Below are 23,698 nucleotides of genomic sequence, written 5' to 3'. Positions count from 1 at the left end.
TACCAATGTCGAATTACACCACGTGATTCAGTGGGGTGATGGCTAGCGCTGTTTAGATTTTGGTCAAAATCGGTCAAAGGTCAAGGTCACAGTGAGGTCAAACATCCAAAACATGATAACTCGAGAAAAGTTACCACAGGTATTGTTGACGGAGCGTGAGTTTGGAAGATCGAGGTAAATTCTGCGGAATTTGTGTGTCAATTTGTTGAGTTACGGCTGTTTTCAAAATTTCAGTGTTATAAAATAATATTAAACCCCATCACAGACGGATTCTGCTCATTCAACCACCCTCACCAGGTCACCCACACTCAAGGGACATGGACTGGACAGGGCGTGCTTGCCCCCTCCGACTCATCCCCGGCCCCTGCCCAATCCCCCCCGCCTCCCACCTTCAATTTGCTTACCCCCGCCCAAAAATTTAATAACCCAGCCCCGCCACCGCCTCTTCACTCCCCGTCCCCCGTCTCTTGATTCCCTGCCCCACTTGCCCCTGGGCCTCCGCCCCCCTGTCCACCCCCTCACACTCAACCCCACCTAATTCACCCCAGCCCCCGCCCACTCATCCCCTGCGCCATTTCCCCCCCATCTCGCGCTTTCAATTTACTTACCCCCGCCCAAAAATTTGCTTACCTTGCCCCCCGCCTCTTCACTCCCTGGCCCCGTCTCTTCATCCCCCGCCCCCACCTCTTCACTCCCTGCCTCCGTCTCTTCATCCCCCACCCCCGCCTCTTCACTCCCTGGCCCCGTCTCTTCATCCCCCGCCCCCACCTCTTCACTCCCTGCCTCCGTCTCTTCATCCCCCACCCCCGCCTCTTCACTCCCTGCCACCGTCTCTTCATCCCCCACCCCCGCCTCTTCACTCCTCGCCCCCGTCTCAACGAAAAGTGTTTATTCTGCTTCAGAGTTGAAAGTTGACTCTTGCCACTATGTGCGATGCACTCTTACAGGAACGAAGTCTCTTTCAGTCCAGGTCACAGTACCAAGAAAAATGTGACGCGACCGCGAGGAGGAGCACAAAATTGGTCCTTCAGTATTAATATATAGAAGATTCAATGTTTCTTGTTACGTTTTTTGTGTGAAATTCACATTCTGAGGTAGTCAGCATGTGCAGAAGAGGGTTTTACATTGCAGACGCTATTTTCGAGGAGTGGAATTACACCTCTCAGCGGTAACGGTCTGACGACGACAGATGTAATGTCGTCAGCGAATGACCGATGATGTCATGACGTCCTGACGCCTCTCAGCGGTGACGTCACACCTCGCCATGTAAATGAATGTAAAACGAAAAGTGTTTATTCTGCTTCAGAGTTGAAGTTTGACTATTGCCATGATGTGCGATGCACTCTTACAGGTTCGAAGTTTCTTTCAGTCCAGGTCACAGTACCGAGAAAAACGTGACGTGACCGCTAGGAGGAGCACAAAATCGGTCCTTCAGTATTAATATATAGATAATTCCGTAAATTCCTGTGGAGAAATGGAGTATTTTTGCTTCGGTCGACGTTACGAGTTCGTTTTAACTTCGATTTTAATTTTGTCTTCGGTTTTTCCAATCGATTAGGACGCTTAACACTCGGTTGTCGAAATTCTGGTAAAAATCGGATATTTTGGAGACGTTTTAAGATTGTATAAAAATATTACACCCGCTGCGTCATGGCTCGTCACGTGGCACAGCGTGCTCGAGCAGACGCGTCGTTGAGTCATGTAAAGGTTTTGCGTGTGCGCGCTGACGTCATCGCGCTCGCCCCGGCGTCCTTTCGAGTTGGGGTGGGGGGCGGCGAGTGTGACCTTTACGTTACGTTAATCTGCGGCAATTCGAGAACGGAAGAAGCTACCAATGTCAAATTACACCACGTGATCAGGAGGGTGATGGCTAGCGCTGATTAGATTTTGGTCAAAATCGGTCAAAGTTCAAGGTCACAGTGAGGTCAAACATCCAAAACATGATAACTCGAGAAAAGTTACCACAGGTATTGTTGACGGAGCGTGAGTTTGGAAGATCGAGGGAAATTTGATGGAATTTGTGTCAATTCGTCGAGTTACGGCTGTTTTTAAAATTGCAGTGTTATAAAATAATATTAAATAATTCCGTAAATTCATGTGGAGAAATGGAGTATTTTTGCTTCGGTTGATGTTATGAGTTCGTTTTAACTTTGATTTTAATTTTGTCTTCGGTTTTTGCTCTCGCTTAGGACGCTTAAAACTCGATTGTTGAAATTCTGGTAAAAATCGGATGTTTTGGAGACGTTTTAAGATTGTATAAAAAATATTACACCCGCCGCATCACGGGTCGTCACGTGGTGCAGCGCTGGAGCAGACACGTCGTTGAGTCATGTAAAGGTTTTCCATGTGCACACTGACGGTGTTTTTGATAAAGATGGTGCTTAAAAGTCATTTTTTTTATCCCAATAAAGGTTATCGTCGCATGCCTGACTCTCTAAGCCGTCGGATTATGTAAGGATTGTTGGTGGATGGCCGAATATTACGGTTTTGTGACTGATAAAATAATATTAAATAATTGCGTCGAGAAATGGGGATTTTTGCTTTGGTCTACGTTACGATTTTTGATGATTTGGTGCAGAATCATCGTAGAAACTTCTGGTTTGCGTCGCTACCTTCTCTTGAGACAGCTTTTATTAGACAAGGTCCGAGGTCAAGTTGACGATTTCATAAGTACCAGTCTATGACTGCTTGTTACTTACGAAATCTTTAGATTTTGTTAGTATATTGATGGCTTCCATCATCTGTTTGTGTGTTTGTTTGTGTGTGTGTGTTTGTTTGTTTGTAGGCACGATAACTCGAGAACGGAAGAAGCTACCAATGTCAAATTACACCATGTGATTCAGGAGGGTGATGGCTAGCGCTGATTAGATTTTGGTCAAAATCGGTCAAAGGTCAAGGTCACAGTGAGGTCAAACATTCGATTTTTGATGGTTTGGTACAGAATCATCGTAGAAACTTCTGGTTTGCTTGCTACCTTCTCTCGAGACAGCTTTTATCAGACAAGGTCAGAGGTCAAGTTGACGATTTCGTAAGTACCAGTTTATGACTGCTTGTTTAATCATCTTTTCGTTGCCCGAGTTGAACGAAACTTGATACTGCACACCACAGGATAATGGTGAGTAAGGTGGCCCTAAAATGTTTGTGCTATCATGTACCGTTTTTGCTGTGTTTCGGGAGCATACATACATACATACATATATACAAGATGAGAGTTTTAGTAATATACTAGCAAAGTACCCGCCCAGGGGCGGGTACAGTTATCTGTTGAATGGCGTTGGTCCCGTCTCGATCAGATGAAATTGAGAAATTGATGTTATCCGGTGACCTTGACCCCGTGACCTTTGACCTTGACCTTGGTCCCCTTATGTCCGTTCCTAAGGATCACATATGCCAAGTTTCATCTCATTCTATCCAACGGTTTGGCCGTCTATAAAGGACAAACAAACATGAAAAATTGACCTTTTAGTCAATTTATGACGTCATAACTCGAAAACCGGATGTCGGAAGTGAATGTCATCAATCAACTGTGTCATTTAATTTTGATTATCTGTCGAATGGCGTTGGTCCCATCTCGATCGGATGAAATTGAGAAATTGAAGCTACCCGGCGACCTTGACCCCTTGACCTTTGACCTTGAACTTGACCCCCCCCCATGTCCGTTCTCATGTCCCAAGGATCACTCATGCCAAGTTTCATCTCATTCCATCCAACGGTTCGGCCGCCTATAAAGGACGAACAAACACACACACACACATACATACATACAAACATATTCTATTTTTTTTTAGTATAGTAGATTGATAGAGAGATGAAACACATCCCTGCTCAAGCCACTTCTTTGAGAATGTTGTATTTTTCTTTTTATCGCTCTTTCTTCTTCTCCCCTCTCGTCGGGTTATAAAGGTTCTCTCTCTTTTTGGGGGAGAAGAGGGGAGGAAACAATTTTGGCCTGCCACAAAATTGGTGTGTTGGGTATCCGCCCCAGTGCCCCCCACTTCCAGCACCCTTGATGGTTGATAGTGCACCATCATACCGACATGCTTCAATGTTGCACAGATTATGGTTTTGTAAAGTCTGAGTAGCCCTTTCCTCCCTTGTGCTGAGAATGACTGCTTGATGATTGCAACTTTGACATTTCCTGTCTTAGACATGTCTGCAACATGGGAGTGAAGGATAACCTTGTATCAAACACAAATCCACACAAAACACAAAACACAAATCCATTTAACCACATAACAGCACTCTACCGCTACCGTACATTCATCAAAATGAACCGCAACACGTTTTATAATATTTTTTTTGCTGTTTGCAATAGGTGGCGGTCCAGGTGGAAATGGGCACCGGAAATGACGGCTTGCCGCCTTCTCATGAAACCAAGACCCAGCCATTGTTACTTGTTTTTTGTTTTTTTCCTCCTTGTGTATGTATTGTATATATTTCCATCCCCACACACCCTCTGGTATTTTGTAAACTTGCTTTCCTTGGTCTTCCAGCTTGTCCTTGAGCCGAGAGCCCTCAACTGTTTAAAAAAAAAAAGAAGTCAACTGATAACGTAATTGAGGTGATGTTTCACCTTCGAATTATGGAGGATAAATTGGCATCTGACCTGAAATGGGGGAAGGTATATGAACTTCCATTTCCTTAAGAATGTTTCTCGATGTAAGTAAAGCACACTGAACTCAACACTGGTAATGAACACTGCCAAAAATCCGTATGTTAAAGAAATGCAAGATTTAAGATGGTGCTGAAGTTAGTTATGGATCGATACTGTCCTTTATCACTCCTCTTTCCAAGCCCTCGATATTCCAGGAGCCTTGACTGATCACGGGGATGGTGAGGCCATGTGGGCTCGTCCCCGACCAGGACCATCACCGGTCCTGCTGGATGTCGCTGGTGAGGTCACCGATCAATTTAAAACATTGAGGAGGTCAGTTCTGCGAGGAATGGCTATGCGGTTGGAATTTTTCTTTTAAAACTGTATTGTGGATCAAGCACCTTAAAGGCAGCACCTTCATTGACTCTTTCATCCCCCACTCTTTCATCTGGCGACCAACAACCAAGTCACATATAATTCATCAGTAACAGGAACACCGGCACCCGATTTTTCATAGACACTGGAGCTGAGGTCAGCGTTTTACCTCCAGAAGTTATGGACAAACGCAAACCATCTGCATTTACTCTCCAAGCTGTCAACAATTCCACAATTTCCACATCCGGTGAACAATAGATAACTCTCAACCTTGGTCTGAGGTGTGTTTACCGATGGATATTTATCATTGCTGACGTACCCATCCCCATCATTGGAGCCGATTTATTGAAGCAATTTGCTTTGCTGGTGGACGACAAAAACCAAAAGCTCCTTGACTCTACCAAAAATCTGTGTCAAAGGTATCACCTCATACGTGCCTCTGTCAGTCCAATGTTTGTCAAGTCTGACCACATGGCCAGTTGTGATGCCATCCTTTCACAGTACCCAGAAATAACTCGGCCTACCTCTAGCGGAGTGGCAGTTAAACACTCCACTACTCACCACATTGACATGCGTGGCCCTCCAGTCACGGCTCAGCCATGTCCACGAGATCCGGAACGTTATGCAATTGCTAAAGCAGAGTTTGACCATACTAGTGGGCCCCTTGGTCATTTGGACCAAATTTTCATTGATCTTCATGGCCTTGTTGCATATCCGCTTGCTGCACTGTTTGAGCATTAGCTTGCCTTTCACCAAGCTCAGATGTGCTTGGGCCAGGGCAGGAGTAGGGTGTGTTGGGAAGAGATTATATGTTCACAATTATTATTGGCAAATTACACTACTATTATTATTGTTGTTAACACTATTAGTATTAGTTAATATGTGCTTTGTTGCAATGTTATCATTCTTTTTGTTGTTTATTTTGTAGTGAGAATATAATAGCATGGAAGGACATATTAACCGGCTTTATACACCTTAACTTGCTGTGGGTTTAAAACATGGGAATTCTTCTGGATTAAAAAAAATTGAATTAGCCTCAACAACTCAGGAGATCGTGACAATCATTTTGGTGTATTCCACTCCACATCAGAAAGTTCCAGTAGAGCTTCATAAAAAAAAAACATGCCACACACACACACACACACACACACACACACACACACACAAACACACACACACACACACACACACACACACACACACACACACACACACACACACACACACACACACACACACACACACACACACACACACACACACACACACACACACTCACACCTCGTCCATTTATAGATGCTTGAGATAGGTATCTTTCAACCTTCAAGCAGAAACCAACCTTTACATATGGTCCAGAAGAAGACGTTTGGCGATTTGGAGGCCCTGTGGTGACTACCGCACACTAAACCGGAACACAGTATGCTGGTGTGGCTGGCTGTTACTCTGCACCACACCTGCGGGATTTTACTTCTCGACTCCGGGGAACGGAAGTTTTCTCCAAGCTTGACATGGTGAGAGTGTATCATCAGATCGCGTCGAGCCGGCTGATGCACACAGGACAGCCATTACCACGCCTTTTGGCCTTTTCGAGTTTGTGTGCATGCCCTTTGGATGAAACAATTCATCGATGAGGTCTTTCGTTTATGCTTACATTGATGATATGCTCATCGGCAGTGAGACAGTCAAGGAGCTTGAACAGCATTTGCAGCTCGTATTCACTTGCTTATGACATTACGGCATCATAAATCAAACCAAATATCAGTTTGGGGTACCCTCATTTCAGTTTTTGGCGCACTTGATCAACGGACATGGCATCCATCCATTGGTTGACGGGGGCAAGGCGATCCAGGACTACTTTCAGCCAACATTAGTTCGTAAGTTACAGGAATTTCTAGGCGTGGTGAATTTCTCTTGGAGGTTCATCCCAAACTATGTATCATGGTGGACACGTCAGATGTGGCAGTGGGTGGAGTATTCCAACAGCATGTGGAAGGGCAAGTGGGAACCCATTTCCTTCTTTTCCAAAAGGTTGCAGCCAGCAGAGACAAGGAACAGCACCTTTAGTTGCGAGTTGCTGGCAGTTTACCTTGAAATCGAAATTTTGGTCACGCACTTGAGGGTTGGCAGTTCTACGTTTACACTTACCATAAGCTATTAACGCATGCTTTCTCGGTAAAATCTGATAACTAATCACCAAGAGAGGTCCGACATCTTGACGACATTTCTCAGCTTACCACCGATATACGTCATGTGAGCGGTAAGGAGAATGCTGTAGCTGAAGGTCTCTCATGGCTCAATATCAACACCCTTGACACAACAACCCACCTCCATCAATTTCAACAGGCTTGTCAAGGCACAGCAGAGGGGAATGAGGAGCTGCAGCATCTCAGAGCCAGCTCCACATCGCTTAAGTTCAGTGAAGTAACTCTCCCTATTTCTGAACATATAATTGGTTGTGACTTATCCACTGGCACTGCTCGTCCAATATGTTCCTGCTGAGTTCAGATGGGCCATATTTGATGCTTTGCGCAATCTATCTCACCGTGGTATCAGAGCAAGGCAGCACATTGTAACTCAGCATCTTCTCTGGTGTGGAATGAACCGTGATGTGAGAAACTGGTCCAGAGCCTGTTTACAATATATCTTCACCTGGTAACACCATTAGGTACTTTTGCATCTCCTGATGCCCGCTTTGATCTCGTGCACATTGATTTAGTCTACCATCTGGCGGTAACACATATCTACTCATGTGTGTTGACTGTTTTACTCGGCGGCTGAAAACTATTCCAATACCTGACATACTGTAGCAGCAGAGACCATAACTAAAGTTTTTGTTTCCAAATGGGTTGCAGGGTGCAGTGCCCCCTATATTATCAGCACTGACAGTGGACGACATTTTGAGTTCACACTTTTCAAAACATTGACTGAGTTACTTGGAAGTAAACCCACCAGAACTACTTCTTACCACCCTGCTGCAAACGGGCTTGTCAAATGGTTTAATTGACAGCTTAAGTCCTCACTTTGCAGACCCACACCACGAGATGGAAAACCTACCAGTCATGTTTGTGGGCATTCATGCCATGGTTCTCTGTTCTTGCATATGGCAGCTTTGGCTGCCAGGAAGCTATCTATCATTTATTGGAGCACGGCTGTGCTGTTGATGCTGTGCCCCTCTACCAGTACACTGGTACTCATTTCACCAACCTCAGGAGGATGACAGGCTGAGTCTACCCCACCTGGTGTTAATTCAGCAGCCAACAGGGCTCAAACTCAGGACCCTAGGATCCGAAGCCAGCCACCCTAACCACGAAGCCAACACCAGGCTTATGCCATGGTGAAAGCTATTCTGGGTTTGCCACGCAGCCATATTCATTTTTGATCAACACTTTGCCTTCCTGGGCAATTTGTTACCCTGACTAAAGGCCCTGTCACACCTTGACGTTTTAGCCAGCGTATGCCGACGTATGAAAAATTTGTCTAATACACTGGCGTACGTCGAATACGTTATGGGTAAGTTTTGTATACGTTAAAAGCACGCTGAAGCACGCTGGCATACGTCGTAGTACGCCGAGCTAGTCGACAAATTTTAAGCATGCTCAAAATTTTTCGACGTATGCCAGCGTATGACTCACACGTTCCGCATACACTGACCATAAGTTGTAAGCACGTTATGCGGTCGTTGATGTACGTCGACACACGTTACTTGTAAGTTACTCATAAGTTGAAACACGTCGAGGTAATGTTTAGCGTACCCGAAACTTATTTATAACCAATGAGTAAAGTGCTTTGAACCTACGTGTAACATATCTCCAACGCATATTGATGTATGTAGACGTATTTGACGTCTTCCGGACGACCACAGAGCTTACTGAACGTGTTTCTAACTTACAGCTACCGTATAATGGCGTATTGGCAGCGTTTAGGGGAATTGGTATATAAAAATGGGGTTCACAGGAGGAACCCGTCGGTGTTCCAGACTCCATGTTGAGTAGATGTCCATGTCAGTAGTATCAGTAGAAGTAGTAGTAGTAGTAGCAGTAGGTGAGCGTGTCAGTAGTAGTAGTGGTAGTAGTAGTAGGTACATGTCAGTAGTAGTAGGTGAGCATGATGGGGAGGTTGTGGGTGATGATGGATCCTCCTTGCGTCCACGTCCACGGCCACGTCCAGGGGACTTCTTGGCAGCATTCTTTGAAGTTTTCTTCGGCATGACGATGATGTTGACACTTCGATGTCTTGCTTGGTTATGATTAAAATCGTCCATTTAAATAGTCGAGCGGCAGCCTATTAATAGGCTATGCCACGTGATCGTCGGCGATACGCTGTCGCATGCTATGCATAAGTTAGACTATCGTTGGGCATAAGTTGTGAACGCCGACAACACGCTAAGCATTCGTTGGTATAAGTTATCTATAAGTTATCGAAACGCTCTGTGTACATTAGTAATACATTATGCATACGTCCAATTCGTTATGAATACGCCCAAAACTGAAAAAAACATCAATACTTCAGCGTACGTCAGCGTTTTACATACATTTTGATACGTTGCCATACGCTGGCTAAAACGTCAAGGTGTGACAGGGCCCTAACATTCATACCAGTTTGGAACCGAACAATTATGTGGACAGACTGGGAAGGACATCCTCACCAGAGCTCAGCAGAGTTCCATACGTCTGCCCAAAGATATTTTGTCTTGTACCCATGTTTTTGTACACGACAACACTGTCAGGGCTTCTCTGCAATCTCCCTACCAGGGCCCCTTCCAAGTCATTACCAGCCAAGGAGAGGTACTTCATCCTTGATTTTAATGGGAAGTCTGAAATGATCCATTTCGACAGACTCAAGGCCATCTTCAGTTACATGGATAAAGAGTCTGATACAACTTATCCTACTGCTGTCGCAGAACAAACTCCAATGATATCGACTCCCACTGTTCCTGTGAGCATACACACAAAAGCACCGATTTCACCCACACAAACATCTGCCTCAACCTCTTTGCCACTGATGACGACATCAGACGTGAGGAAAACTCATTCTGGCAGACATGTTAATTGGCCTAAGAGAGTTTTGCAGGCATTTATCATTATCTACATCATTATCGATTGTTTTGTTTGGTCATCGATCGTCTCTCTTTGGTCATCAATCTATGGGGAGCTTGTGTAGCGATTCTAATTTTTCTTTAAATTTTGCTAACAGCGGTAAGAAAGCAAATGTGTGAATATTATTAGCCAATCATTGAAGTCCTTTCAGAGAGCCAATAGACATGCCGGATACAGCAGGGTCCACTGGCAGAGAGCTCGGCGGTGACACGTTAGCATGCTTTTCCTTGCAAGACTTTCTCATTTTTATTCCTGAGCCACTCAACATGTCAATATTCAATAGCGACGTCGTTCGACACCATCAAGACCATTTAGCGAAGTGGATTTTCGTTTGTTTGGCTGAACAGCCGTGGCGACGACGAACGAACATCCTCTTCTTTTTGCACTCAACATTATCTTAAAGCCATGGCAGCTTGCACGACACAAACAAATCCTTCCTTGTTCACCAACAGCTGGAGAGATGACACGGAAGGATTAATCATCAACCGACTTCATTTACAACACGTCATTGTGTTTTAATGAGTGAGATTTATTTTGTTCTGGTTTAAACATCTTCATTACCTGGCTTGAACACCATCATTATCAAACAGCACACTGAAAAGAATTATCACGTGCGCGCGCGCGCGCGCGCACACACACACACACACACACACACACACACACACACACACACACACACACACACACACACACACACACACACACACACACACACACACACACACACACACACACACACACACACACACACACACACACACCAATTGTCTGTATGTGTGTGTCTGTACAGATGAACCTTGTAGAATCGAAAAGTGTTTGGCTGATATCGCCCACCCCCCCCGCCCCCCCCAGGTGGGAAGATAACTTGCAATTTTCGTGCAAGTGCAAGTGGTTTAACCCCTGATCCCTGCTGGAGGGAGGGGGTTTTGGCGTCATATTGTACACCTGGAGAGAGTCGTGTAACTTAGAACTGTACTGAAAATGGCAAATATTTCCAAAAAAACAAAACAAGGATATCAATGGAAATATTGAATAAATTAATATTTCTAAAAAACACCCACCCCTTCTTCTCCACGTTATTGTGTTTTTCCCCCTTTCCCTCACACCCTCTATTTTTTTTTATTTCTTGTTACATTTGTTTCATCCCTGTTTTCCCCCTTTTTTGTATACGTAGTCGAGGCTCTTGAAATATTTAGTGCACTGAACCGATCAGGACGTAACAGACAAAAACAGGACACAAAACACGCATGTATGGGGTGGACAAGTTGGACACAGAGGATGCTCGGGGTGGAAAGATGGATACCGAAGGAAACTCTGAGGACGGGGAACTGGAAAATTGGGAGGAGAGATATTGATGGGGTTAATGAGGTGAGAAAAAGGTTTTAGATTGGGGATGATCTGAGATGGTGGTTAATAGCTGTCTTGCAGATATGGAAGGAGGAATGAGATTGAAGAGAATGTGTAAGTTGATTAGTTCTTTTTGAGATATCGTGCTATATATATATGTCATTTTTGGCCCTATCTTTCAATGGGAAAGAATCACTTAAAAATTCTAGTAGCTGGATCTGGATCTTCACCAAAATCTAATCACTTCGTCCTTGCTACACACCCAATGTGTCCACCAAATTTCATCCGAATCCGTCCACAACTTTTTGAGATATTCTGTACACAGACAGACAAACATACAGACAGACTCACAAACAAACAGACAGAAAGGGGTGAAAACATAACCTTCGTCACCTTCGGTCGTGGAGGTAAAAATATAGAAAACGTAACTATGGAAAACAGAAAGCCACGATGGATCCTGTCCTGAAAACGTAGCTTTGATGACGTAGAAGGAGCAGCTGCGACATGGGAGCAGACCCGGAATCAAAAAACATGTGAACCAGAAGTCAAAAAACCTCAATGAACTAAAAAACTAAATGAATGAAAATGAACACAAAACCCACCATCTTTAAACAGTCAGAATAATTTATTTCTTACAAATAACAGCGCAATCACAGCAGCAAGTGGGCTTTGTCTGCCCAAACTCCCGACCCTGCAACCCCCCCTCCCCCAATATCCCATCAAACATTGCCCAAAAGCACCGCAACTTCAAACTTCCTCACATTTTTTTGGAATTCTGCATTATAAATTAATAAAACCAAAAACTCTCGTTTCCCCTGCAATTCTCTCAATTATAACAGCTTCCTTACATTCCGTAACAAAAATACTCCCTTTTTGCGAAATGCCCCAAATATTTGGTCACCCAAGATATTTCCACCAAATACTCCCTTTCCCTGAATTCCTGAACTACAACTACTTCACAAGCCCCGACTCTTCTGCCAAATTCATGACGACTGCAAATGACGACCATTTGAAAATGACGGAAACAGAAGAAAAAGCACCTTTCTCACGCGCGCGCGCGCACACGCGCGCGCACACGCACACGCACACGCACACACACACGCACACGCACACACACACACACACACACACACACACACACACACACACACACACACACACACACCTTTCGCCAAAGCTTTGCAAGAACAGAGCTGTCAAATAGAGCTGTCAATTTCCATTGCCAAGGGACATAGGGGAGAGAGAGCGAAGGAAGAGGGAGAAGAATGACATTTGGAATGAAGCATGTGGGCTCATTCCAACTTTTCCTCAACGGAAAGATTGCTTGCTGTGTGCAGTGCAACCAGAGAGAGATAAGAGGGAGAGAGAAAGAAAGATAAAGAGGGAGAGGGAGAGGGGAGAGGGGGAGAGAGAGAGAGAGAGAGAGAGAGAGAGAGAGAGAGAGAGAGAGAGAGAGAGAGAGAGAGAGAGAGAGAGAGAGAGAGAGAGAGAGAGAGAGAGAGAGAGAGAGAGAGAGAGAGAGAGAGAGAGAGAGAGAGAGAGAGAGAGAGAGAGAGAGAGAGAGAGAGAGAGAGAGAGAGAGAGAGAGAGAGAGAGAGAGAGAGAGAGAGAGAGAGAGAGAGAGAGAGAGAGAGAGAGAGAGAGAGAGAGAGAGAGAGAGAGAGAGAGATACAGTGAGAGAGAGAGAGAGAGAGAGAGAGAGAGAGAGAGATACAGCGAGAGAGAGAGATACAGCGAGAGAGAGATACAGCGAGAGAGGGTGAGAGAGAGAACAAGGGATGGCGAGAGAGAAAAGAGAAAAAAAAGACTTCAAATGAACAACTACACCAAGGGGACATTGTTGAAGCAAGCATTTTAAAAGCTCTAGTCTTGGACACGTGTTGCTTTCTTAATGGCCTCATCAGCAAGACAAAAATAAGCTTATAAATGCACAGCTTTTGGCTCGGCCTGTATAGTAGAGAGATACATTTTGTGACATTTACAATGAACACACTGACACATGATAGAAGAAACTGCTTTCTTTTCAAGTTTAACGTTAACACTCCACGGCAGGGTGTCATTATATACAATACATAATTTCTGTTCGTGCTGAACTAATGAAAAGAAAACAAGGAAACACGAAATGTATCTGTACAATGTGAGGGAAGTGAGAAGAAAGAGAAAGAGGTCTGAATGCACAGACCAGAATAATGAATCTCTGCCAAAAACGAAAGGGCAGTACTCAGTGGTCACATGACTACACAATGTTGCATCAACAAACAATTTGGGACTGTTCTTTGCATTTCAAGTTTTTCAGCCAGGCCAAACCGTTGGAACAACACAGGTAATCCAGGTGGAGGAATCCGCTCTGCTAACCAGGATGCGAATGTGCAGTCAAGGGATAATTTAAAATAAACTTACAGAGAAAAGGAAAAGAAACAACAGGAAGGTATAAAACAAGAGATAAAAGATGTTAGAGAACCAAATGGAGAATACAGTAAGTGAGCATGTGTTCATAATTGTTCAACCACAGAAACTTCACCAGGTGCGTTAAAGAGATTGATGAACACAGGGACATAGACAGACAAAGATAGGTGTGAAGGTGAACAGACATATACAAGTAAGGTTTGGGGCAATAATGTTTTTTTTTTGTTTTTACAATAAAACACCGACAAAAAAATAAAGGAAATCGTGGCCAAAGGCCAATCATGGTTCGATATTGAAGGGGAATCGGAGTAAACAACAGAAATGCTCTTTACCCTCCTTGGCGGAACACTCACATGAAATCCCCCAAATGAACACTTCCCACCATCAATGAGCCCTCCCCACTCCTCCACTCCCTCCATCCCACCACCCTCTCCCCCTCTGGTTCTCCCATCACTCTGTTGCTTTTGCAAAATTCATTCTTTAAATTTCATCTTCCAAAGGCAACTTCGTTTGTTTTATTTGGAGATAAAGAGTCAATGACATACAGCACGGGTAATCTGTACTGTCCGCCTTTTTTTGGCTCCCTGCATTGTCCCTTGTCTACAGTGGTCTTTCCCTCTACCTGTCTGAACTTTCTCCTCCACCCTCCACTCAAAACCCCTTCCAGAAATATTCCCTCATTCCTTGTGGTCCTTGACTTTTCAAACCACTGCTTTTCCCATTCCCAAACTCTCTTCCTATGTAAGTGTCTTTTTCTCTTCCCTCTTTTTCACGCTGCTCTTCTCACCATCTGCACGTTTCTGGAGCTGTCTGCAAATTCTGGGAAATGTTCCGGAGGCAGGAGGTAAAGCGGTTCTAAAGTGTGTGGTCGCCCACCAGCCAGTAGCTCTTGCCGCTCTGTCTGGCTCCACCGCCTCGACTCTGCATTTCCGCTTCTTGCTGCTCTTCGCTCACGCTCCCATGCTCCAGCCCAAGCTCTTTCCTTTGCATCAGCTAGAAGGCGAGCTTGCTCATCCAGTATACCCGAGCCATAGCGCAATCGTAAAGCCAACCCACCACGACGCAACTCTACGTCTGTGTACTTGCGCTGCCGCCCCTCTGGAGAGCTGGCCGTAGATCCTCGTATTGTAAGATTGGCACCCACACCAGGTAGTGGCACTCTGCGCACAGGGGATCGTGACTCCACAGTTCCTGGGCCTTCTAGACCCAAAAGTGCTGAGGGATCCAGAGTCTTGGATTCACTTCCACCACCTAATAAGCCTAAGGAAACTAGATCTGGTGTTGGGTCTCCAGCTTTCACAAAGTGGTGTGTGTCAGTACCATTGAGTATGAACTGCAGGCCATGGAGGTACATGGAATTGTGCAGAAGTTTTGCAACCTTCCGCTCATCTGGGCTTGCTCCTGGTGCAGCCCAGGCCGATACTCGGCCATCTTCCTCTATTGAAAACCGCACCGAGCGACCAAACAATGACGGCTCAGCAGCAAATTGTGGTCGATCTGATTTCGAATGGTCGCCAGACCGCAGAGACAAGGGCTTCGTTTCCAAGTCTACAAAGGCTTTCAGCTGGCTGTCCACTTCGCACTCCACACTTGCTCGAGACTGCATGAATCAGACAAGAGAAGGCTCATGATGTAAGTTTTTGAGTGCATCCAATAATCACAAGATACAGTACACGTCTCACTAATTTTACAGTACCTAGTCTATCAGAATAAGTAACCCTTATATAACATTCACACACGGAATGTAAGCATTGGGCCATGGTGGAGGTCATCCTGTAAATGAGGTGAAAATACAAGTTGATCACAACTAAAATGGAAGGTGTCATGTGGAAGTGATGACAACTTGGATGCAAAATATCTCAGAAAATAATGATTACCCTGGAAAGAGGTGAAGTCAAAATGTTTTCTTTTCTAAAACTACCACATCCCAAAACCTGACTTGGATTCCAGTGGCAAAAGAAAAGTAACTCACAACAAGGAAAAATATGTCACAGTGGATGGAAACTACAGAGAAAATGACAACCATCTACACCAATTTTCATTGGCACAGCATCCATCTTTCCTTTGTGGTTGGAAGATAAAGTTTTAAACTCCCCCTTGAGGTGGTAGTGGAGGCCCACACTGTTGGCAGAACCATGGGATGCTCATGTCAAGTCGTGAACGTTTCTGTGACTCTGAACCAATTCTGGACAGCTGGCTCCTTTGCAGCAGGATGTGGAAAATTTTTGCTGAGTAGCCATAGAAATCAAACCCCCCCCCCCCAGTGAGGACAAAGGGACAAGGCTTAACCTACCCCACCACTGAGTCGCTCTTGTATAAGGACAAAATAGAAATGAAAAACTTTGAGATAACAAAATAAAATCCATCAAGGATAGAAGTGAAATTGGATAAGATAAGAATGAGGTGAGACGCTCCACCTGCTCGTGCTGAAGAAGGCTGGTGCGGAGCTCCAGAGAAGGTGAGGGCGCCGGTTGGCCAGGAAGAGGAGGCCGGGGAAATCCAGGGACAAGATTGTGCAGAAAGAAACCAAAGGTTTGCAACCAGCTGTTCACATCTGCAAACAATACAGGGACACCTGTCATCACATCACTTTCAAACCCTCAAGCCCATTTCACCCTGACAGTGTGTCCTCTTCCATTAACTGCTCGGTCCGTAAGCATCATTTTCAACCAGAGTGTCAGGGAGGTTTTCAACATCTAATAGACTTTTAATCTCCTGGTCTACCTCGAATGCCTCCAAAACTGAATTGATTTGATGCAATTCATGTGATCACTTTTCACTCGCCTGCCAGGTGGAGTGGTCCTCCAGTGTTTCCACCAACAGGATCGTTGTTCAGAAACATGTATGGATTGAAGGGCACAGGGTGGTGTGACAACCGTTCCCACAGGTCTGGCTCAGGTGCTGCCCAGCGTCCAGCAGCCACGTCGTAGTCTCTCCCAGAGAAATGGGCAAGACGTGTGAGTGGCTCATACAGGGAACCACGAAAACCCAAAAGCAGTGGGAGTTCTGGGTTTGAATCTCGGTACGGTTCCCCAAAGGGCGTATAAAGGAGGCGTTTAACCAAGTGACCCTTTCCATCGAACACGCATAATGGAGTTCCAGCCTCATCGGCACCAACGTAGAATTCACGTCCACTGCTCATCTCCAATGCGAAGAGGTGACCCTGATAATAGAGGAAGACAAATATCAGGGGAAGGAGGGGGTGAGAACAAAGTGACAAAGAGATAATAGATTAATTTAATTGTGGACTGGATGAGACATGATAAAACAAATGAGTTCACCTAAGAATGCAAGGTGTTGCAATGTGTGGTTTATTTACAAGGATTTGCAGGAACTAAAATTATCACAAAATTATTATTTTGGTGAGGACAATGATTTTGCTTGAGAGTCCGATTGCTGAACAGAAAAGGAACACTTACATCACAAACAGGTCAAAGGAGAGTAACTAAATATTTCAGTTAAGTTGTGGTTAGCTATGAACTAGAGGTCAAAATGACTGGTTGTTACCTCCAAAAATGCATTTGAATGAACATTTTAAGGAACAGTAAGCGCTCTAATGTACCCAAGCATATGAAGCTCGCACATGCGACGGATGATCCAACACCACCCTCTCAAGATGGGTGCACTGATCATACAATGTCCTTCCTGTCCGCAAAGCACCATTATGACAGCCTCTTGATAGGTTTGAGACTTGAACTCAGTAAAGGCACTTTGAAGGTGAGTATGCCAGCCAATTCAAATCAATGTTGGGCAACATCACTGTTGGTTGGCTGGTTTGGTGTTCCCATGTGATTACATATCTGGAATTGGGATCATAACACTGGGATCTCAGATTTTAATCTCATACAATGACTTGGATTCATCCATTTGGTGTTTCGTATGCAGTCTGTATGCCTGGTGTTGGCTTAATGGTTAGGGTGGTGGGCTTGGGATCCAAGGATTCTGAGCTCAAATCCTGCTTGGCTGTTGAATTAATATCAGGTGGGGTTGACTCTGCCTGTTATCCTGAGGTCAGCAAAATGATTGCCAGCTTGCTGGTATCCTGTGTTGGGGTGGTGACCTGTCCAGGATCGTGCCCAGTATCCCAGGAGAATGCACTGACAGCACCACTGCTCTGCACAGAGTATGGTCCTAATGGATGGATGGTATGCAGCCTGTGGCTACTGGTTGCATCAATGTCTGGAAGTGTGGCTGTGCTTTTGATGCAATGCCCCTGTTACAATTAAGCTGGTACTCATTTTTTTTTTTTTTGTATACCTTGGTCGAGGCTCGTATGAGAGCTAACACACAACTCACAGCAAGGAGGCATGAGACAAGAGGGGCGGGAGTGGAAGGGACAAAACAGTGGGGAACAGACACATTAGGTGAACTGTGGAAGGGAGAGGGATGGGGATGGGACGGGGAACATGGCGAAGAGAAGATGGACATTTCAGGGACTTTCAGGAAGGAAAGCAGGAGAAATGAAGGAAGTGGGCTTGGGTGGATTATCGGGGGTAGAAAAGATCGAGGATTTGGATGGGGGAAGATAAGAGGTGGTGGTGAACAGCTGTTTTGAAAGCCTGGAGGGAAGAATGGGAAAGAATAGAGTGAGGGAGTTTATTCCAAAGGCGGGAACAAAGAGGAATGAAAGAGTGAAGATGAGCAGTGATTCGTGATTTTGGTAGTTTTACCAGAAGGGGGTTGTTGGCGGACCTTAAGCGCCCTGTGGAAATGTGGTGGGGGTAAATCGCAGAGAGAGCAGGGGGGGCAAGGCTGGAGAGGAGTCGGTAGAAGACAGAAAGACCACCGACCAACCTGCGGTGATTGAGTGAGAGGCCCAAAGACTCAGCTTCATTGCGGGAGATGCCGATGATCTTAAATGCCCTGGTTTCGACAGCGTGAAGCCGAGAAAGGTGGGAGGCAGGAGCACCAGCCCAGAGGGGAGAGCAGTACTCCATCAGGCTACGGACAAAAGCTTTGTAAGTGGTCAGGAGCTCAAGAGGGCCGAGGAAGGACTTAGCACGATGGAGGATTCCCAGTCGGCGACTGGCTTTTGAGGCGAGGTTGGAAATGTGACTTTCCCAGGAAAGGTCATGGCAGATAGTGAGACCTAGAAGCTTGAAAGAAAAGACTTCTTCCAGAGGATTGTTGAGAAAGTGGATGGGGGGGTTTTGTAAACGGTCCTTTCGAAGAGACATAGTGAGAGTGTGAGATTTGTCTGGATTGAAAGACATGTTCCACATGTTGGATCAGTTTGTGATTTTATCCAGATCTGCAGTGAGCGAAGAAGCTGCTGCTTGCCGGTTTGCCGACCTCAGAAGGATGACAGGCAAAGTTAACCCACCTGGTGTTATTTCAAACGGAACAACAAGGGCTCAAACCCAGGACACTAAGATCTGCAAGTCATTGACTCTATCTCCAAACTCAAGACGCCAGCCACCTTCGCCGTCAAGTCAACACCTGGCCAGTCCAATTGATATAACAGTATCTCCTAATTTGTTTTCTCTTGTACGTGATATACATACTGTTTTAGCTACTACATGAGCCTTGAACACGAGGGAACAGAAAACTGTTGTCAAGCTAAGATGAAGGATTACATGTTTAGTAATTAGGGTTGGTAGTATTATCTTCATCAGGGGTCCGTTCAAACGTGTCATGCCCTGGAGGTGAATGGGACAGGTGTATTTTTTTTATTCAACATTGTTTAGTGTATGATTATTAAAAAAAATTAAATACGGGCATTGAAATCCTACTCTCGACTTGTTACCTCCTCCATCTCAGGTGAAGGAGGTTATGTTTTCACCCCTTTCTGTTTCTTTGTCTGTGTACAGGATCTCTCAAAAAGTTGTGGATGGATCCGCATGAAAGTTTGTGGATAGGGTCGGTGTGTGACAAGAACGAACTGATTCGATTGTGGTGAAGATCCGGATCCGGATCCGACTAGTAGAATTTTTAAGTGATTCTTCACCATTGACAGATAGGGCCAAAAATGATATAAAGCACAATATCTCAAAGTTGTGGACAGATCTGGATGAAATTTTGTGGACAGTTTCGGTGTGCGACAAGGACGAACTGATTGATTTGGTGAAGATCTGGATCCGGATCCGACTTCTAGAATTTCAAAAGTGATTCTTCACCATTGAGAGAGAGGGCCAAAAACGATATATAGCACGATATCTCAAAAAGTTATGGACGGATTCAGAAAAAAAACTGGGTTGAAAGGTTGGGTGTGTGACCACGACAAATTGATTCGATTTTGGTGAAGATCCGGATCCGGATCTGACTACTAGAATTTTAAAAGTGATTCTTCACCATTGAGAGATAAGGCTCAAAAATGCTATACAGCACAATATTTCAAAAAATTATTGGGCAAGATATGTTATCGTAGATCAGGCATTACGGGGCAGAGGTATACTCTATACCGAGTGCTCTTCTCGTTTGTTCTGTATTCCTCTCTTTTATTATCCATCTGTCGAGGGAGAAGTGTATTCTTGCAGAATTTTTTTTTGTTTGGCTCACTTGGTTGCACCTGGATGGGTTTGAGGGTCAAGCAGTCGTGGCTGAAACCCGAATCCTATCCAGGTTCCTCCTCAGGTCAGGTATGGGAGCATGTGCCATAACAGCGTGTCATTGCGTCCACTTTCCGCCGGTACTCCAGGGGCCTCCGTCTGGCCTTCCCCCAGGCAGATGCCAGGCCTATCCCCATCTCCTTGAGATGCTGATCAACCTGCTGCAACCACGAGGCAGGTGGTCAGCCCATCGGCCTCCTCCACTCACGAGACTCCCTCGCTGAGAGAATCTGGTGAGCAGGATCAGCATCAGGAAAACGAGCCACATGTCCATACAGCCGCAAATAACGCTCACGGACCATGCAGGTAACAAATCTCATCCGAGTCTCTCTCAACAACGCTCGTTGGACACAAAATCTGACCAGCGATAGCCAAGGATTCTCCGAAGAGACCTGGTACCAAAGGAATTAAGTCTCGTCTCAGATCCTTGGTCAGAGTCCAAGTCTCGCATCCATAGAGCAAGACTGGAAGCACCAAGGACCTGAAGACTCGGACTTTCGTCCTCCCGCACAGGTACCGGCAGCGCCACACCCCATGATCCAGTGAATCCATGACTTCCCAGGCCCGACCCAGACGTCTATTGACCTCTGACTCACAGCCAGCAGAGACATGAATATCACTGCCAAGGTAAGTGAATCTGTCCTTGAACTCAACATCCTCACCACAAACAGACACAGACAGGACAGCAGCATCCAAGATGTCATTGAAAGCCTGGATCTTAGTTTTGACCCAGGAAACCCGTAATCCCAGCAGCTCAGACTCCTCATTCAGCACCTTGAGGGCCCCCAAAAGGATATCTAAAGTATCCGCAAAGATGACTGCATCATCTGCGAAATCAAGGTAAGAGATCTTGACATTCCCAAACGATGCACTGCAGCTTGATCTCTCCGACATCCTCCCTAAAATCCAGTCCATGCAAGTGCTGAAAAGTGTGGGGGCCAGTACACACCCCTGACGAACTCCAGTAACAACTGGAAATAAGTCAGAGATGGTACCACCACACTTCACAGCACTCTCAGTACCAGAGTAGAGTTCAGACATCAGATCGATCAGTTTTGGTGGCACCCCACGAAGACCAAGAATCCTCCAGAGGACATCCTGATTCACTGAATCAAACGCTTTACAGAGATCAACATAGGCTGCAAGCAGCCCCTGCCAAAACTCTTGTCTGTGTTTGGTGAGGACACGAAGAGCAAGGATACGGTCAATGGTTGACCTCTTTGGTGTAAAGCCTGAATGCTCTGGACGCTGGTGCTCAAGCAGATGGTGGCGAACCATATCAAGAATTATCCGAGCAAAGACCTTGCCCGGCACTGAGAGCAGCGTCACGCCTCGGTAGTTGTTGCAGTCTTGTTGATCACCCTTCCCTTTCCAGAGAGGGACAACAAGGCCCCTCTTCCAATCAGTTGGGATGATGCCTGTGTTCCAGGCAGAGCACAAAACTGCATGCAATGACACGAGTGCTGCATTTCCACCAGCCTTGAGGAGTTCAGCATGGATGCCACAGATCCCTGGAGCTTTACCCTGTTTCAACCGGTTCACCGCAGCCCGTGTTTCCACAAGCGAAGGTGGACCACAATTGATTGGAGGGTCAGCAAGAGGGATTGCAACACCATTGACGTCCAACTCGACAGCTGGTGGATCAGCCTGTTACAACCGCTCAAAGTGACTGGCCCAGCGGGCCCTCACTTCAGACTCCTCTGTTAAGAGCCTACCACTCTCTGCTCTAACTGCAGTGCTCCGAGGGATAGGCTTGGATGAACGCAATGCGCGAATACCCCTGTAAGCAGGCCGAGAATCACCTGTCCACAGGTGATGCTCTACCCCCTCACAGATTCCTTGCACATAGGCCTCCTTGTCCACCCTCAGTGCACGTACAGTTTTACGCCTCAGCTCCCTGAACAGCTCAGCTCTGTCATTAAGCCTGGCCCTGCGACTCTGGTCAATGGTATCCAGTGTCACTTGAGAGACAAAATTGTTCTTTGCCCTGCGGTGACTTCAAAGACATCCACCGGCAACATCAAGGACGGTGGTCTTGAAGGTAATCCATAACCTTTCAGGACCCTCCCCCCCAAAGAACCCAGACACCCCAAATGTCCACTCAGCCTGTTCGTAAACTCCTCAGCTACGCTCTCATCCTTGAGCTTGCCAACATCCAGCCTAGGCTGGGATGATACCATTCTCCCAGATTTAAGGTGCAGCTTTAGAGTTGCTACAACAAGCCGGTGGTCAGTATTGAGGAACTGAGCACTCCGGTAGACCCTGCAGTTCTGGATCATCCTCCAGCGACCATCCTTGAGATGCTAGTCCTACCACCCGAGTACCACCCAAGTTACATGGTACCTGTAGCAGGTCACAGATCTGACCTGACCTGACACCCATGACTTCTCCTGATGGTTCCTCCATCAGGTTCCTCCTGATGACGCCATATTTGCTCTTTACTTCTTCCGGTTCCTTCTTGGCACAGCAAACAAAACTTAAACTGCTTTGCTCATCTAGTATTTTGCAGATCTGATCTGATCCAGATATCCGATTCCAGATCTGATCAAGTTGCATGACCGTCAACGAGGACATGGTCAATCTCCTTTGCTGCACCGCCAGCGTTGGAATACCACGTCCAGCGATGAGCTTGTGGGTGCTGAAACCATGAATCAGCCACCCTAAGTCCATGACTTCTTGCAAAGTTAAGGAACTTAGTGCTATTCTGATTCGTAGTTCCTGACCCATGGGGACCAACACACGTCTCATAACCATCCCTATCAGTTCCAGTCGATGCATTGAAATCCCGCAAGACTAGAAGTGTATCTCGTCTGGGGTACTGATCAACCACAGACTCGAGCGTGGCGTAGAATGTGTCCTTCACGGTGATGTCACTCGCCACAGTCGGAGCATAGACAGAGACCAGGGAAATGACACCGAAGGAGTGACGAATCCTTAGTCTCATAATACGCTCGTTGACCGGTGTTACCTCAATTATCATTGGGGTCAGCTTATTGGACACAGCTACAGCAACTCCTTGAGTATGGTAACCATCAGTGACCAGACCAATAGTAGGTGTAACCACCCACCATTATCTCGCCACAATCTGGTCTCCTAACCCCAGAGAGAGCTGCAATACCGATGTCCAAACGCTTGAGCTCAGATGATAACAGAGACAGGTGATCATCCTCTCTTAGGGATAGGACATTCCAGGCACCCACCTGAAGGGACCGCCTCAGGATAACCCAAGGAGACCGCCGTCTGATGGACGACACCTCAGCACCACTCCGACACACTCTCCCGCAATCTGACCCAGGGAGGTTACCCCGTGGTTTCCCTCCTTTCATCAAAGA

At 45.9% G+C, this 23,698-nt stretch overlaps 1 protein-coding gene across 6 annotated transcripts in view; it reads right to left on the bottom strand.

Moving 5' to 3' along the window:
* Nucleotides 1-13,031: 13,031 nt before the first annotated feature.
* LOC147010863 (teneurin-3-like) overlaps nucleotides 13,032-23,698 on the bottom strand; it is a 417,211-nt gene continuing 406,544 nt past the window's right edge. For 5 of the 6 annotated variants that reach the window (XM_085858959.1, XM_085858958.1, XM_085858960.1 and 2 more), the window contains 3 exons: nucleotides 16,603-16,981; nucleotides 16,236-16,372; nucleotides 13,032-15,418 (listed from right to left, as the gene is read on the bottom strand). In XM_085858959.1, the coding sequence (XP_085715085.1) occupies nucleotides 14,588-15,418; nucleotides 16,236-16,372; nucleotides 16,603-16,981 (1,347 nt within the window). In that variant the 3' untranslated portion in view covers nucleotides 13,032-14,587. The remainder of the gene's footprint in view (nucleotides 15,419-16,235; nucleotides 16,373-16,602; nucleotides 16,982-23,698) is intronic. The other variant, XM_085858961.1, reaches the window with a different exon arrangement.

The sequence above is a fragment of the Eptatretus burgeri genome, chromosome 16 (genome assembly GCF_056783735.1).
Source record: "Eptatretus burgeri isolate ZD-2024b chromosome 16, Ebu_testis_v1, whole genome shotgun sequence".
Lineage (NCBI taxonomy): Eukaryota > Metazoa > Chordata > Myxini > Myxiniformes > Myxinidae > Eptatretus > Eptatretus burgeri.
Note: the sequence above shows the minus strand (reverse complement) of the source record. Positions and strands in the feature narration are given on the sequence as shown.